General features: G+C 33.4%; 2 protein-coding genes across 2 annotated transcripts; both read right to left on the bottom strand.

Annotated features, from left to right (window-relative positions):
• Window positions 1-5,704: 5,704 nt before the first annotated feature.
• On the bottom strand, window positions 5,705-7,080 carry LOC111311015 (expansin-A9-like). The gene is made up of 3 exons (XM_022910391.2): window positions 6,697-7,080; window positions 6,268-6,586; window positions 5,705-6,171 (listed from the first exon to the last, which is right to left on the bottom strand). Exons 1-3 carry the CDS (start codon window positions 6,947-6,949, stop codon window positions 5,850-5,852), a joined length of 894 nt encoding a protein of 297 aa, XP_022766126.2. The 5' UTR covers window positions 6,950-7,080; the 3' UTR covers window positions 5,705-5,849.
• A 477-nt stretch (window positions 7,081-7,557) lies between these two features.
• Window positions 7,558-16,948, bottom strand: LOC111311799 (protein fluG-like). Its single transcript, XM_089760169.1, has 18 exons — window positions 16,687-16,948; window positions 15,713-15,964; window positions 15,476-15,542; window positions 15,027-15,143; window positions 14,852-14,957; window positions 14,357-14,513; window positions 14,167-14,262; window positions 13,475-13,523; window positions 12,475-12,743; window positions 11,653-11,825; window positions 11,311-11,431; window positions 11,185-11,237; window positions 10,961-11,090; window positions 10,016-10,161; window positions 9,322-9,510; window positions 8,881-9,113; window positions 8,002-8,144; window positions 7,558-7,911 (listed from the first exon to the last, which is right to left on the bottom strand). The coding sequence occupies exons 1-18, from the start codon at window positions 16,846-16,848 to the stop codon at window positions 7,849-7,851; spliced, it is 2,526 nt and encodes an 841-aa protein (XP_089616295.1). The 5' UTR covers window positions 16,849-16,948; the 3' UTR covers window positions 7,558-7,848.
• Between the last annotated feature and the right edge of the window lie 704 nt (window positions 16,949-17,652).

The following is a 17,652-nucleotide window of genomic DNA, read 5'->3' as shown; positions in this document are numbered from 1 at the left end:
CTAGAACCTGAGTGAAGCGGGTTAGCGAGTCTATGCGCTATGGGTCGGGTCAGATTTTGAGTGACGCGTGAATCCTGTCCACTTTCGACATCTTAAAACGGTGTCGTTTCACCTAGGTATAAAAGATAAAAATTCTCTTTCTCTTAGATTGCTTCCCTGTTCTCTCTCTCTTCCTTCTTTTTTCTCTACTTTTCTCTCTAAGTCACCAAGAACTCTAATAGAATTTTTATCGATTTCTGGGTTTTATAGTCAGAAACTGGCTTTTTTACCAAAAAAGTCGCTAAAAAACTTAAATTTTACCAAAAAATTCACCTGATTTTAAAATTTTCCAAAAAACTTTCAAAAAATTTAAAAAAATCTCCAAAAAAAAAATTACAAAACCACAAATTCTACAGTAACCTTCTAAAAACTTGATTTTGACTACTCTTGTTTCTTTCCTTCTTCTTGTGTGTTTTGTTTTGTGATTGTTGGGGTTTATATAGGCTTTTATTCACTAGATTACATGAGAATTTAAAAATCAAAATCTTTTATCTTCTGATCCGTTTATCTCTATTTTTCAAAAACCTTCCAGATGGATTTCAACTTCAAATTTTAAAGTTTTAATCATAATATTTTATTAGAATTAAAACTCTGTATTTATTTATTTATTTATTTATTTTCTTAAATATTCATTAACTTATCCATAAAAAAAATTAAATCAATAAATAAATAAAATATAAAATGGGTGTCTACACTATTCTTATTAAATATCCATACATTTTGACTTCGCATGAGATTGAACCACCTATATATATATATATGATTATATAATACAGATATATATATATATATATATCGAATTTATAGAATAAAAATATTTTTGTTGGTGAAAATGAAGTGGACTATCCTTATATAGCTTGTTTGAATGAACAAAGGAAAATCATGAAGCCATTTATGGATATGGCCCACCAACTGATATGGAGTCTTTACAGTTGTCATCAGCAAGCATAAATGATCATTAAACATGCTGGTGGAGGCCTCACTCCACAGTGCCTGGCTCTTAGCCTTTCCCAATTACCAATTATCACTCGATATCTATCATACTGACTTCAAGGCTGATATGATGCCTGCCCATGCATCATGCATGTGGCGTGTCTGATATAACTATTCACTTGATCTAATAAGCTACCTATCCTGCAATTTAACTAGAGACCAATCTTGAACTTTACCACTAAGAAGCTTTTTTAGAGGTAAGAGTTTTTTAGGCTTTACTACAGTAGTTATTTTTGAATCGATTAAATTTATTTATACAAAATATAATAAATTCATGAAAAATTACCCTTTCATAATTTTTAATAAATTCGAATCAAGACATAAAAAAAAAACTTTTTTACCTCTTGAGTCAACGAAGTTAATCATGTAACTAAGCCAACTTAATTTGTGCTGTTTTTTTTGTTCAATGAAATCTTTTGGTAGGACTAATTAAATCGGGATCACATCAAAAGCAACAGTGCCGTGACTGAGAGAAAGAAAGGAGAGAACGTGAGAAAGTCTGTGTTGTTGAAGATGGATATGCAAGAAAGCATGTTTTGAAATAGATAAAAAGCCTAGCGAGGGAAGTCATATTTTGTCTGATGATGTTGACATCGTCCAACAAAACTAAGTCTTTATACTGCTTTTTCCCCATGCGTGATTAGTGCTTACTAATTGCTGGTATAACTCGAACAGATATCAAATTTAGAAGTCATCTTCAAACCCTTCTTTTCGATCAACATTAATGTATACTACATGAATTCTCGTCCTAACTATATCTATGCATTCATGATTAATATATGCTCTCTCCGGTTTAGTTTCCCATTGTATTGCCAAAAATAAAAAATTAAAAAAAAACCTTACCAACTTACTGACTTGTGATTAAAATATCGGTTAGTCATTTTCCATGACCCATATATATATATATATATTTCCTTCCATGTATGGTGGAGTTGCGTGGCAATGCTTTGGAAGTTCGACTAGGTTGCATGATCAGGATGATCCATTTGTTGACGACTCGTTTAAAAAAAAAAAAACTGTATCTATATGTGGATTAGTACAAAAACCTTGATAAGATTAACTAGTGTTTGTTAAAAAGTGGAGGATGACAATTATCAAAGTCAAATTAATAAATTAAGGTCCGAAGTGGCCACCAAATTTCCCTCTTTTTAAGCACTCTACCTTTTCTTTCCGCCCCTCTTTCTTCTTTGTTTATTGTTTTTTAAGTCTACATATTCCAAACCTCATTTTCTTTATACTTTTGTTGTTTTTTCTTTTAAAATTTACAATTTTTAATTCGAAGTTTTTTTTTTTTTTTTTTTTTGTAAAAGAATAAAATCTTACTTGATTAAGTCAAATGGTAAAACCGATTCAAAATTTCGTTTAAATTATCCTTTTTATGTAATTTTGCTCAAATGATTTTTCATTGCAATTGGGTAATAATCAAATTATCATACAAAAAAGAAGTTCAACATCCATTATTAACAAGCTTAGTACAACGATTTGCAACCACACCCTTGCTACTCAACAAACTCCTCCATGTATAAGAACCTCATGACTTAATTTTTTTTTTTTTTTTTATACAAAAAACGTTATAGCCGGAGATAAAAAGATTATTGATACTGAAAATTGAATCCTAAATTTATTAAGTTCTATTTCTTAAAAATAATTAAATGAATCAACCAATTTAAACTTAGGATGAACTCGTGGCTTCTTAATTGCATGAATAAACTCATTACCTTTAAGATAATTAGACTGTAAAACCTGAGCCCAAAGACCATAAGCTTCCATCCATCCAAGCTTTGCAAGTAGGGCATTGGTCATAACGCTGCTCTTGCGGATACCCAAACCTCCATTCTTCTTAGGCTGGCAGACTGTATCGCATCCTTTATTCCTTCACCCCTCAATGCTAGTTTTATATGTAAGAAAGAAGTTTGTGTAATTCTGAAATAGGAACATATTGGGTTGGGCTTCAAATCGAAGCCCGAACTTAATGGGTTTTTTTAATTCGGTTGGGATTCAAATCAGCCCATTTATAAATCAAAGTAAAACACACATAAAAAGATACAGAAAAAATTTTGAGGGAGAGACCTTGCTTAAACCCTTGAAACCGTTAAACTTCAAGAGTTAAAAAAGAATCCCAACCGCCATAACAATGCAGCAGTAGGGCCGGCGGAAGCAAAATCTTAGAGTTTCGTTTGGATATGAAATAATAAAAATGTAAGATATCGATTAGATTAGGAACTTTTATAAAATGTAAATTGTGAAAGTAACAACCAAACAGAGTCCTAAAATTTTTTACATTGTTTTGGAATGGTGAATTTTTAGTGATTTTATGAAAATAGGCATGAAGAAATGAAAATGGGTTTTAAAATGCAGGTAACAAGTGATTATGCAGATGGTAGTATAAGGATTTGGGACGTCATAAAGGACGCTGCGACTTGTGAGAGTACATTGAATGGACATAAAGGTGCTGTGACTCTTCTAAGGTACAATAAGGTTGGATCTCTGCTTGCTTCTGGAATTAAAGACAATGATGTTATATTATGGGATGTGGTTGGTGAGACTGGTCCTTTTCGCCTTCCAAGGATAAATTTTTGAGAATGTGGGATCTTGAAATGCAGCATCATATGCAAATAGTTTGTGGCCATGACAGTGAAATTTGGTCTATTGATGTTGACCCCAATGAAAGATCCTTGGTCACTGGTTCAGTAGATCTTGAACTTAGATTTTACAAGTAAGGCATGACTTAGCGAATGGTGAGTCTATGTTAAATGTAACTGTTGCTGAAATTAGGAATGATGGAGAATTGTCTACTCAAAATATGAAAGTAGAAATATCATATGACAGATAGGACCATCTTTTTTTGCCTAGGACTAGTAGTTAAATTGAACTTTTCTCTTCTGGATTTTACTGGATGATGCTACATTGCCATGTGGCATTCGTTACGAATAAGAGCATGTCAATTTTTTTATCTTTATATCTGACTCAAAGTGATTTTCTACCCAGGCATTACCATTCTCTGGTGTTCTGAAGCTGCTCTGAAGGACTGGACTTCAAATCCTGACAAGGTGGCCTATCTGTACTTACAGATGTGCTTATGCTTGGATTTTTTTAGTAAATAGATGTGTGGCATGCTCACCATGCATTCCTTCTCTCTCTCTGAGAATCTGTCACACACACACACACTTTTAGTGGGGAATTTATTTTAAGGTTTTCGTATCGAGGCTTTTGATTTTAGGAAAGCATATCTTTTATGCATTTGAGCACTCAAATTTTAGTTTTTATTATTACAATATATGCTGTATGCACAGGTTGAGCTGGTCTGCAGGATTGTTACAGTGTTGTTGCAGACACATCATAGCCAGTTAATTAGTACCCCATCTGCCAGACTAGTGTTGACTGTACCCAAGGATATTATTTATGCAAGAGTCATGTAAATATGTACTTTGGATTTATGCGTGTTTTGAACCCACATTCCCTTGCTAAAAAAAATTCAGTTCTGCAAGTAGTAGCCTTAATGATTTATATATATATATATATATATTTTAATTTCTTAGTATTGGATTTAAGGTTATTTCAATGACATAACCTTTGAATTTCCCAGGAATGCAAAGATACTCTTGGTTTCAATTTTGCAGCAATGGATCATCTAAAGGTTTGTAACTGGCTTTTTGAATATTTTCAATCAAATTTCTAACAGCAAAAGCTAAAAGTTATTTTCCACCTTTGCCTGTCCTATGATTTCAGCAATTGATGGCTTCAAGATCGGATGCTCTATTCCAAGATGCAAAGTCGAAGTTGTTAGAGATTTGATCACCGCAGCCAAAACGTCTGGAAGCAAGATCAGAGACCAAAACAGACAAATGAAAAAAGAAGAAACAAAATAAATCAACTGATATGCATGTTTGGAAATGATCCCCAAGATGGACAATAATTTTATTCTCTATTTATAGCGCTTTCCGAGATAAGCTTCATCCTGCTTTAGGTAAGAAGCATCTTCCTTTTCGTATTTTTTTAAGTTCTATTATTTGCCTCAACTGTCTGTAACATATGAACACAATTCATCGTCGAAGTGAAATGTTGAAATTCTCATGACTAGGTTGCACGGATGTATGGGCCGGAAAGAATATTACAAAGGAATTTTTTTTTTTTACAGTGTCTACAATACAATTATGATTATCCAATGATTTTTTTTTATTAAAAAAAAAGTCTAGCTTGAGAATAGGAAATTTTTTTTAAAAAATATTAAAATTTAGATTTTAAACATAATAGATGTCACCTTTAATTTATTTGATTCGTATTTATCGTAACGAATAACTTTTTATCAAAATTATAAAATCATAAAAGTTATTTTGGTATGTCTTTGAGTTTATATGTATAAAGACAGAGAGAGGATCAATTTATACATAAAAAATTTTATACATTTTTTTAATTATTAATTTTAATAAATCAAAAAATGAGAGAAACAAATAAAATTAAAAAAAATAATTTAATCTTATCCATTGAATTTATTCAAATTAATGATTACTATGTAAAACTTTTTTAATTTTATACTGTATAAGTTAATTCTCTCTCATTATAAATATATGTATATATGTATGTATGTGTATATATATATATATATATATATATCTTTTGGTTTTAGCAACATTAGGATATTTAAAATTGTCAAAAAAAAAAAATTGATGTAAGATAATTTGATCGTGTTATAAAAAGATAGAAGATATTTATTTTTCTTTTCTTTTTTCATGCGTTATTGTACATACTGATATAATCATATACATAATAACCAAAAATATTGTTTTACAATAGCATATTCCTTTGAATCTTTGGTTTCATGGCCATCCTCTGAAGTTTTTGCCACTCTCAAAAGTCTGACCGAATTGCCAGTTCTTGGGGACGACATGCCATGAGGTAGAAGTTTTGCCATCGCTTGTTCTAACTCGGAAGGTAAGTTCTTCCCCAACTAACATGGTGTTGGTCTGCCATTTCTGACCCCAGTTTCTCGTCATTGTTGTCCATCTCACCTTGTCATGACCCTTCACTTGAACGCTTATGACATCCCCAGCTCCTCCCACGTTCGACACTAACACCAGGTTGAAGTAAGGGTTGCCTGTTATCGTGAACCGAATACCTCCTTGCTTCTTGCATGGCACCCTGTAATGCAATTTACTCTTAATTTTTATCCTTTTGAAAATTCCGATATGCTACATTGACGCATTGAGATAGTCTAAAAGGAAGAAAATTAATTACCTCCGATATTGTACAGGGATAATGCCGCCTTTGTACTCAGCAATTTGAAGGAAAGCTGGCTTGGCTATGTCGAAATGCTGGCGGGGTTCATTGCACCATCCTCCATTGTCGCTGGGAAGATTGTAATTAGGTGGACAATTATCTGTGGCTGTCACGATCAAAGAAGGCTGCCCTGGTTTGCACCATTCAGGGGAATCAATACATTTGATCTCAAAGCAAGCACCACATTTCTGGCCCTTGTTGAACAAAGCGTTGCTCAACGCTGCTGTGTTTAAACTGTACCCCATTTTCTCTACATCCTCATAGCCACAGGCCCCCCCTACGCATTCATAAAAGATTAATCACCCATCAAAACAAAGAATGGGAAGCTTTAGCATACAAGAAAAACAGATTACTTTGTAAAGGTACGTAAACCAGCACTGTTCATACCAAATGTCCCTGAGCCACCTTCGTAAAAGGTAGCATGAGCCTGGTTCCATGGGCCAGGCTTGAATGGTGGTCGTCTCCCGTGCCTAATTTTAGGAGAAACTACAAGACCACCAACTCTTCTTACTGCATGGTGAATAGAACTTGCCTTTTCAAGTAGCTCTTCTGCATGGCACTCAGGCGGTAATAATAATACCACAACAGCTAAAACCAAGAATACTGTTGTTGCAGAGAGAGGCTTGATAGACAATGCCATGGTTTGCTTTAGCAATAGGTAGTAATTGGCAATGTTTTTTTATGTCCCTGCTTAATTTTTGTCAGTGTTAAAGGTAACATATATAGCACTAGATTATGGGTATATTTGGCATGCCAAATTTGGCAAGTTGCATGTAAAAGAGCTACATTTGAGGTTTTTGGTTCAAACTATTTTCCGTATAGAAGGGAGTTGAGAGGATCAAATTGATTTAGGTTGTTGAAAGATGATCGGAAACCATTCCTCACCTTCTGGACAGAAAGGATGTTATTTTTGCACTGTTTTCTTCTTTATTTAAATACCTTAATAAAATGACATCTTATGTTTAAAAATATATAAACTCTCCCTCTTCAAAATGAGAAAATTAAAAAACCAAAAACATGATTTGTTAATTTAAAACATGACAAAATGACGTGATAGCAATATAATAAAAAATAATAATTTAAAATTTTAACAAAAAAATCACATAAAAGTTTAACGAAAATAAAAAAAAAAATTTATATTGTTTGTATCTTCATGAATTGTGACATAATTTTCGTATAAAATATAGTACAAAAACACAAATTTCCACGTCACCAACCATTCGTTGCTATAATCTCTATGATTAAAAATAAAAAAAAAAAACCTCATGGCATTGACAATAAACCAAAAAGCACTCAGATAAAGTATACATCTTTCTCTGGTAAGAGAGAAGATATTTATTATGGTACAAAATGTTACATAAATATAGAAGTAGGCAACATCTTCCTCTCGAGATAATTAATGATGATATTATCAAGGGCCTATGGGCATTATTTATTTCCTCATAATTGGCACACCCCACTTCCTCTAAAAGCACATTGGACATAACCAAGCATAGGGATCATAGAGTTTGCCTAACAGAAGAGTGACAATTCATCGGCTTAATAACGGTGTATAAGCTGCTTGTATGCATCCTTATTCTTCGAGTAGAAGTCAATTTCGGCCTGCATATATGTATTCAGGCTCAGCCATGCATAAATTCATGAATTCAATTTTTCTAACATCACTTTTTAAAGAACATGGTTGATACTTACCTTTCGAACTCCTTTTATAGCCACAAAAAGCTTTTCGCCAATCATCTTCCTCAAGACATTGTCCTTCTTAAGAGCTTCTAAAGATTCAGAAAGTGATGTAGGGAGTCTCGGTAGTTTCCCCTCGAGTGTAGCTGGATTTGCATCTGTTTCATTTGATAATATACATTAAGATAGTAATATCAGAGTATAAATTTCAAGTAGAATGAATATTTAGTCAAAGGAACCATTACTTCTGTAGATGAACCTTTTAACAAATTTATGCAATGCAGGTGTTAAAAGTTTCAGATAACAGCCAAAAAGGGGAAAACCCCTATCTTCAATATCTGCAGTGCAAAGAACCTAACAACTTATGGAGTTTGAGAGAACTATTATTTTGTTTAAAGAAAAAATATTTACGACCCATGAACTAAATAAGAGAAGTCATAATATCTTACAGATGATCATGGAATGAGAAAATTTCATACAAACCAGAAAAGTTGAAAGAGTTGAATAAAGTGACAATGGCAGAAGAAGTTCTTAATTTTTATTGAACAACGGTCTTGACCACAACAATTTCTTTAGTATTCTTCATGGAGAAGTAACATTTTGTTCCATGTTAGAGACATTATAGATATTGATGATTATTGATTAGTGCCTCATGTGCCAGAATCCTAGTTAACCGGATTAAGATTATATGCTTATAGATTTCCAAATGCAAAATATTATTATGCATAACTGTTAACATGGATGAAAGGAAGCCCATAATAAAGTTAATTTATTCAGTTAAATTTATTTATTTCTGAATGTCAACTAACCATGAAGTACAAATGTTCAGATGAATTCAAGTTCTTCAATAATTTGTTAGCAAATTTAATAAATACAAAAATAATGCAATCTTACCAATAGGTTCAGGCAGATGAAGATGCCTCCTTAGGCCATCAATTCCAGCAGCAATTATAGCAGCCAATCCCAAGTGAGGATTTGCACATCCATCAAAAGATTTAATCTCAAAGTTGCTCACGAAACCATTTGGGATCCCAGGTGGGCATGCAGTTCTTAAAGGTGCTTCTCTGTTTTCTTTTCCCCAGCACTGATACGCTCCACTCCATGTATTGGGTTGTATGCGATCATAACTAAAGACAAATAAAAGTTGAAGCAGGATCTAAGTAGATACCACTGTGAAAATGTAGATTTATTACAAACTAAATTTGTGCATTTTAATCTATTGTTTGACTGGGTGGGCATTGTATATATGAATGCATTGAAGTAATTTTAGCACAAGCAGCTAAGAATTGATTATCCAAAATAAAATAAATAATTATTTGGAAGTAGAAAATAAACCTATTTGGAATTGGTGCTGTGAATGCCAAAATTGAAGGAAGATGATCTAAAACCCCTGCCATGAACTCCTTCCCAACTTTAGACATTCCATGCCGGGAAGATGCATCTGATGCTTGAAAAACATTTTGTCCATTCTGCCATAAACTGAGATGCACATGGGATCCAGAACCTATGTCATCCAAAGCATACCTGGGTAGAGAAATACTGTTAAAAATGTTGGGTATTTTAAGTTTCTAACACTAAAAGGACATGCATGAAAACCTGCAGCATTGACTTGCACGTTTAACAAGAAATTTAGCTCAAATGATTAGAAAAATAGTCCTCCCATAAATATCTATTTGTTATTGTATAACTAATTAGATTCAATTAGGCAGTTGGAATATTCTAGAATAATTAGTATTTTATTCATACAGAAATAAATAAATCCCTCATCTACAATACCACTATAAAACAAAATAAATATTTGAATGAACCATTTAAATTTCATTCACGCCAAAAGTGAAAAAAAAAGGAAATAATTTAGCCATAGTGGGTGGCCAGCCTTGCATGGACAAGGTTTCATCATTCTCAAATCAGCAAGTCTTTCCATTGGTAGATGCTTATCCCCCAATATCAGAAACTAGGGACCCAGACCATGAGCCAAGAGGACAAGGATTAAAAGCATTGGTTAAAATAAGAAAAAGTTACAACTTACTTCGGGACAAATGTTGCCAACAGCCCATGTTTATTTGCAATAGCCCTAACAGCTTCGCGCGTAAAAATCAAATTGTCAGCAGCATATGTACAAGCATTGTGCCCCAGAGCCATTTCATACTGACCTTTTCCAGCTTCTGCATGCAACTGCAAATTTTAAAAGCTAAAGTAAGTTAACAGAAGCAGTTAACACTCAAACTTGCACTTCCTAAGAAGCACATTATAGAAGCATACACGGGAAGGAGAGAGGACAGCAGAGAAAATGATGGCCTTCTCCACTGAGAAAAAAAAACCACTGGAGTTAAATAGGAATTGAACTGTTGTTGTTCTGATAGAAACTTACATAACTGAGAAAATGGAAAAAAATCTCATAGACAATTATTACATAATAGCTGTGTATGCCATTATTTAGAGTTATCCTAGTGATCCATTACTGATGATGATAGGTCATGGTTGTTTTCTGCAAGCTAGACAACTCATAAAAGGGGTTCAATTAGTAGATCTTTGTCTCTAGCCACTTGCGGGAAAAGAGACGAATTTAATGTTTTCAAAATTTATTTCATTTTAGAAAAGGATAATGCATAACGAGAGATTTTTTGATTTGGAATCAGCTACATGAACAATTTCTGTGATCCTGTATATTGCATGCACTCACACAAAAAGAATACCTGAAAAGGTTACTTAGGCAAAGTCAAAGTTGATCTCTGCATGTTTACACCTGAAAAGGTTACTTAGGCAAAGTCAAAGTTGATCTCTGCATGTTTACTCTTATCTTGGATTATGTTGTTTCTTAAAGAAGATGCTCAACCAAATATCTGATGTAACGAAGACAAATTAATTGTCAGATAAATATAAAGTTAATGACTGAGCCACACACTGTATCAGTTTAATTGAGAGTGCCTCCAATGAAAGTAAATATCAAGAATATGTTACTTCTCATTTGTACCTGCTCAACAGCAACATTCAAGGAATTTAGAGTTGCAACAATTTCTTGAAATAAAGTGGAGACAGCATCGAATCCAGAAGAGGAGCAGTAAGGTTTTGAGTCAATTGGCACCCACTCCTCTTTCCCCTCTCTGCATGATTTCAAGATTAGAATTTCATTATAATTGTGCAGAGCCTAAGATTGATAAAACAACGCTAAGGAATAAACCTGCATATGTCACCCACCTTTCTAGCTTTTTCAAGAGATAAAATTCATTTTCAAATCCCGCATTCATTACCTGCAGATAAAGAATTCATTAGTTAAGTATGAAATACTCCACTATTACATGTATGACAGACTACCTGACGTACCAAGTTGAACTCATCTTTTAAAACTTTTGAAACCCTTCGTAAGGCCTCCCTTGGGCAGTATTCCCATGCTTCACCAGGTTTAAGGTGCATGTCAACCAAAACCATCTCCTCCTGTTTTTTCCTATTGAGGAAGAGGGTACCAACATTATTTTAAAGGAATGATGAAAAATTAGCATTAGTAGCTATGATGATCACAATGATGTTGGTATGATCACCATCAAAGATCTGGCAGATAAGAAGGAATATGGAATGATATGAATGCATGTAAAAAATGTGAAGGTGTTAAAGATGCAGATAGAAATATTTCACATAGTGATAAAGCAGATATTTATTTCACAGTACCATGGAATTTCCCTCCTAGTTGATAGATCAGGCATCAGTCTGATCTCACCCGTCCCAGTCAGATTAGTCTCATCAACTGGACCATCAACAGCAGATGTCATTGCCATACATGCAAAAGTCAAACCAACACCATTTTTCATCACAACATCATTAAAGCGCTTCCTTGGAACAACCTGAAATGCTAAATAAATTAGGGAGAAATAGCTGCAATGTAGTTCATCCTTTCAGAAATGAATAAGCAAGAAGATGCCTTGAACAAATGACATCTACAATAGCTACCATTTAGTATCTACTATGGTTATAAGACTATCTAGAATGGTTATAATACTTAATAGAAGAATCAAATTATAGCCTAATGCACAATTATATAGCATGAAAAGGACCTCAAACTTTCCTCGAATGTGCAATTAAGCCATCATATTATTATTTGGTTCAATCAAACCATTTTACTTCGACTTTGGTGTAATAAAGTCCAATTGCTAGCAGAACATCTACAATGTCACACTTGCAATAGGAACTAACAGGATATAGAATTTCAAAAATAGATTAGCATTTGTGCACTACTAGGTGAATGAAATATGAACCAGCCAGTCTAGGATCCCCAAAGTGGCATCCAATGAATAGAAGGAAAAGGAAATCAATTCGATTTTAAAAGTTATTTGCTCATCAAAGTTGGTAATTTCCTTGTAGTAAATTTTTTTAGTTTCCTCATTTCTCAGATAAAGGCAAAGGAAATGCCACAAATTTCTATTTCTTCCATAGAGTTGTGACGATGAACTTAATCAAGAACAACTGATCTATACTAAGAAAAAGAAACCTTACACGGCATCTATGTTGTCCAGAAGCATCTACCCATACTAGACGAACTAGGGACACACTATTTTCGGGAACATTTGTCCCCATCATGTAACTAGGCGATTCACTAGCCTTTGAATCAAAAAATTTTCCGTCTAAATTAATCTTGTATAACTGAATTGCATTCTGGGCAAAGATGTCCTTGGATGCTTCAATAGCTTCAGCGATTGAGAGATCATGATCAATGCATGCATCCCTTAGAACAGAAAAGACAACTTCCCGTGCTCTTTTGGCACCTGAAAAGAAAAAGAGTAGATTTAGCATTATAGTCATATGGATTGTACTTTAAGATATGGAAATCTACAACTTGTGTAAGTTTCTAATCAATATTTTTCCTTTAAATTTCATAATTATTTTATCAAATAAATACTCAGATACCTCAAGGCCTCTATACTTTTCCAATGCTTTAGCATATTAATCTATTTTTTGCAACATGGTGAATCATAGAGGCTGGACCAAATAAATGCACATGCAAAGGCACACACTCACAACCTAAAGAAACTAAATTTAGTTTTGCGCACAGATTCACATAACAAGTGCTTTACATGTACATGAATAAACTTTGGAAAAAAATAGCTTTTATAATGGAGTAGCTATTTTTTCATCATATTAAAGGGCTATTTTTTATTGTGTTGTGTAGTCAGAACATTTAATAAATACGAAGAATTTTCAATTTGAAAATTTATAACACTTGGAACTGTTCCAAGATCTTGCAATGCAAAAGCTTTATCCCAGACATACATCAATAACTTGACTAAGATAGAGGTCAGGAATCTGGATCTCCCCCAAACCTCATGCAAAAGAGAGAATGACACACATCATGTAATATGATATTCAAGGCATGTCACAAGTGATCAGATAAGGACATGAAAATTTTAACAATAGAATGGATTACAGTCCGAAACAAATTGAAGCATCATTCTTGAACTATTCTATGATATGTCAGTGGATGATAACTTCAACAGACCTAAGTAGTATGTTTCAGGAGTTGCACATCCATCAGTGCTAAACATCACCTGCAATTTTTGTGTTTAAGATCAATCAGTATAGAAACAAACTTAGCATACTTATAAAAAGAAAGAGTAAACCATGTCTATTGACAGCTTCTTCCATGTGAAATGCAACAGAGGGGCATATTCCACGGTACAAGTATAGATAAATAGGGTGGAAGGAAGGAAATGAAAGAAAATGCCTCATGTTAAATAAGATAGCCATAGGACCAAAAATGGAAAAGCAAACAACAATTTGTCTTTCTACATACCGTCAACATACTCCACCCCCCAAAAAGAAAAAAAAACATCAAGGGAGAAAATTCTGAAAAAAAAAATTATAATAAGTGGAGCAAATTCTGAGAACACCTAAAAGCATGTGCAAGGATAATGTTACTAAATTAACTACAGTAAGGGAAAGATAAACATATTGACCACAGAGAGACAGAGAAGAGGTAGTTAAAACACCAATTCTACCATTGCTGCCCTTTGCAATAGAGGTTGATTGGATTTTGCAGCAAAACACTTATATGCTCTCACTGGATGGACTCAGACAAAACTCCTTAGCAAGAAGATGTGCGTTTATCTAATAAATTAATGTTTATCTTCATCAAAACTTCTGTACATTGAGTACAGTTTCTTAATATTATCTTTTAGTGACTGTTCTCACCTTCTTTATGGGGGCTAGCTCCAAAAGTTCTTTGACTGAGGATATCATCCCATGAACACTAAGCTTGGGAATTGCCAACCCAAGGTCAAGGTAAACCTGAAAGTAAAAACCATTACATGCAAAGGAACAGGGCAAATTGAATAATAACAGTAAAGGTTAAAAGGGATTCAATGGAGAGTAGAATTTTCACCTGGGGATAAACAGAAGCTAGATATGAAGCTTCCTTTGAGAATGGGTAGGATGCATGTAAAAGAACAAAGCAACACCCAGAAAATCTTTTGTCCTCTAGAAGGGTTCGGAGATGAAGAGGATTGGATAGTCGTAAATCCAAATCTTTGTCTCCAAAACTAGTGAGAAAAATGGAACAACATGAGAAATGAGGGAAAAAAATACTGAAAAATCATAGAGGTTGCTATCATGCTGTCAACAACAGCACACTGATAAGGACAATAACTTGAAATCTTATGAGCTGCCTCGTCTGGGTGTTGCGGAAGGGGACCAAGACAAGCCAGGCTGCTTCTTCTGCATAGATGCCAACACTAATTTGAAATAAATTTTAATTTTATGTGTCCATTTTTTTCAGACCCCCTTTCACACTGCAATCTCCAAGTTCATTTCCTCATATTCCTAGCCATTAACAAGAGTGTAACTGGATACAATTTACAATCAGAAAGCTATCTCTTACCCAGTGTGTATCTGCAATGGCAAATCAAACTGTAGAGCAACCTCCAAACTACGTGTGAAAATATGGTCAATAAAGCCTTTATTTGTAATGCGTACAGGCTTTCCACCTGAAATAGGAAATTGTTACTAATATCCTCTGATGAATACAGAAAATCTAATTTACATGCTATACTCACTTTGTAAAACTTCAGAAAGACCAATCTCAGCATCCTCTCTAGTGACATGTGGATTAATTTCCAAACCACTTCGGTATGCAGCTATGCTTTTCAAGCCAACAATTTCATTTGCAACAGTAACAGTGAGTTAAGAAAACCAACTAAGATAGTAAGTTCTTCTTATCTATCCATCCTTACCAGTTAGGCAGCCTAACATCGATAACCATCCATTGGTGGTCAACCAAAGTTACATGAACTATCATTAAAAATTCAGTTATATGTTGCAGATAAAATGTTAATTTCAAAGCATCAAAACAAGCACTCAGTAAGTAAGTTTTTTTCAGTTATGAATGACCAGGTCATTGGGTGAATAAGATCTGGTAAAGGTGCATGCAGCTTCTTCAAGCCACATATCTGTGAGAAATAGAATATGACCATTATAAATCTCTATAACTATCTGAAAGGATATGACCTCAAGCTTTTCAAAAATGCTTCAGTGAATGCATCCAGTGTCCAAGGAGATCCATCTGGCATCCCCTGTGAACAAACACAACACCAATGAAAAGAAAAACGGGCATTTGTTGTGGGAATGAATTTACAATGAAATAAAATGTAAAAAAACGAATTTGCCATGAAATAATATGCTTATGATGTTTACACTACAATTTAATATAAAGTTGAAAAAGAAGATTCAGAAGGTATCCCACTCCATCGAGAATCTTCTCGGCAAGGCTTTCAATTCTGAGTATCCTACCAACAAATGGTACAAAGCTTTTATGCCAATGAATGTCACGCTTCTTGTCAAGTTTCAATCCATCATCAATGAGAACGGCAGAGATACCTGCAGCTTTAAAGCACTTTGAGCTAATGGCTTGTAAGCCAGATGATCTACGATACTGTTCCACAGCATCCAAGTATGATTCCGTGCCATAGAGTTCTGCAATCTCCCTCAAATTCCTCTGCCAAAAACAAATTTAACTCTGTTAAGAAAAAAAGATAAAGAGTCTAACTTTTCAAAGCTAGCAGGCAATGAAGATTGACATTTACTACTTGCTTCTTAAAAACAAATGATTAAAATGTGCTATCAATATATCATAATTAGTCTATAAAAGGTAAAACCATGCACTTTGTTATTCAAAAAAGCTGCAATTTTTTTACTTTTATATCGTTAAAAAAAACTTGCTTTTGTAGGTAAACACCAAAATGAAGGCCTTGTTTGAGGCTTTGAGCACTTATTCATTTTTCAAACGGCAGATTTAACACCCAGAAAATGTCAAAGAAAAAGTCAACATTTTTAGTTCTATTTCTAAACTTAGGAACCAAAATCAACCGTGATCTATACTAATACTAACAAACAAGCATAAAAAATAAGATTCATAAATGGATCTCAGTTTATTAAACAAAGACATAAGCATAGCATTAAAGAAATAGTAAAAATAATCGAATTAGAATGTCGTTTTAAACTATCCAAAACAAAGTCAACCAAACAGAAATGAACCATAATGAAAACAACCGAAAAGCTTCTTTTTTCAAAAAAAAAAAAAATCTTTGAAGTTTTCACCATCGTTTTATGGCATTAAGCAACAAACAAGAAAAAAGCGAAATAAACCCAATAACGAAAACAGAAAAATGGGATTGTTCTATAAAATAAAAAAGGAGAAGAGGATGTGGATGGGTTTGCCTTGAAAGAGAGGGAGTGAGGAGCAAAGGATAAGGCTTGACCAGCTGCTTCGGACAGTGAATTGATGAAACCAAAAGAGGAATCTAAAGAAACAATATTGTGTGCATGAGAATCCACCACTTCTATTTTCTCAATCGCTTCTCTCAACTCTGCAAATTCCATTCTTGCTTTTTTCGTTCCTTTCTGTGGAAACCAATTCTTTCCTTTTTCTTTCTATCGGGAGCTGGAATGACGTTAGGCAGAGTTGCTTTCAAAAAAAAAAAAAACTAGAAGTTTATACTGAATCCATTGACCAGGAGGCTGTTTAAATATTAAAAGAGCCCGGTCTTAGTTTGACTTTTTGTCTTTTTTATTTTTCTTCGTTATGACGAAAAAAAAATTATAGGAGGTTAAAATTGGTTTTATATTTAAAAAAAAAAATGTTACATTAACAGGAAAACTTTATTTTTTAAAAACAATTTTCTAAGCATTTTTAATAAGTGTTCACAATCACAAACACATATTATAATATTTTTTAAATTTAAATTTAAATTTAATTAATTTGTATAATTTTATTTTACATTTAAAATTTAAATTTCAACATGAATAAATTTTTTTATTTTATACTAAGCTATGACTTACTTTATTAAAAATATAAATTTAAAAAGTTGAATTTAAAAACAATAATAACACTAATCATCAAACTGAATACTTACCTAATTAGATTCTTTTTTCATATACATATATGCATCAATCATCTGTCAAATTTGATTCTTTTGATTAGTTTTGGATGTAGATAGTGAATATAAGAGGATTCGGATTTGTGAAAAAAAGGGCTTTTAGTTTGGTCAATGATTGAGATTGTATTGTCCCACGCCTCTCTTTCCCCCATGTGCTAGAGTTGGTAACTATTTATGACTTTGCATTAATACCTTTTTTCGTAGTTTAATGTGATGAATGTGAAAGTTCCTTTGCCAATTGCCCATT

The sequence above is a fragment of the Durio zibethinus genome, chromosome 1, assembly GCF_047325235.1.
Source record: "Durio zibethinus cultivar Kanyao isolate XHJ-2024 chromosome 1, ASM4732523v1, whole genome shotgun sequence".
NCBI lineage: Eukaryota > Viridiplantae > Streptophyta > Magnoliopsida > Malvales > Malvaceae > Durio > Durio zibethinus.
This window is presented reverse-complemented; position numbering and strand designations above follow the sequence as displayed.

Coding starts and splice junctions, on each gene's coding strand:
- LOC111311015 (XM_022910391.2), bottom strand. CDS start 6,949: ATGGCATTGTCTATCAAGCCTCTCTCTGCAACAACAGTATTCTTGGTT. Junction 6,587..6,696: donor AGGTGGCTCAGGGACATTTG/GTATGAACAGTG, acceptor ATGAATGCGTAG/GGGGGGCCTGTGGCTATGAG. Junction 6,172..6,267: donor ATCCCTGTACAATATCGGAG/GTAATTAATTTT, acceptor ATTGCATTACAG/GGTGCCATGCAAGAAGCAAG.
- LOC111311799 (XM_089760169.1), bottom strand. CDS start 16,848: ATGGAATTTGCAGAGTTGAGAGAAGCGATTGAGAAAATAGAAGTGGTG. Junction 13,524..14,166: donor AGCTAGCCCCCATAAAGAAG/GTGAGAACAGTC, acceptor CAAAAATTGCAG/GTGATGTTTAGCACTGATGG. Junction 10,162..10,960: donor TGAATGTTGCTGTTGAGCAG/GTACAAATGAGA, acceptor TAAAATTTGCAG/TTGCATGCAGAAGCTGGAAA.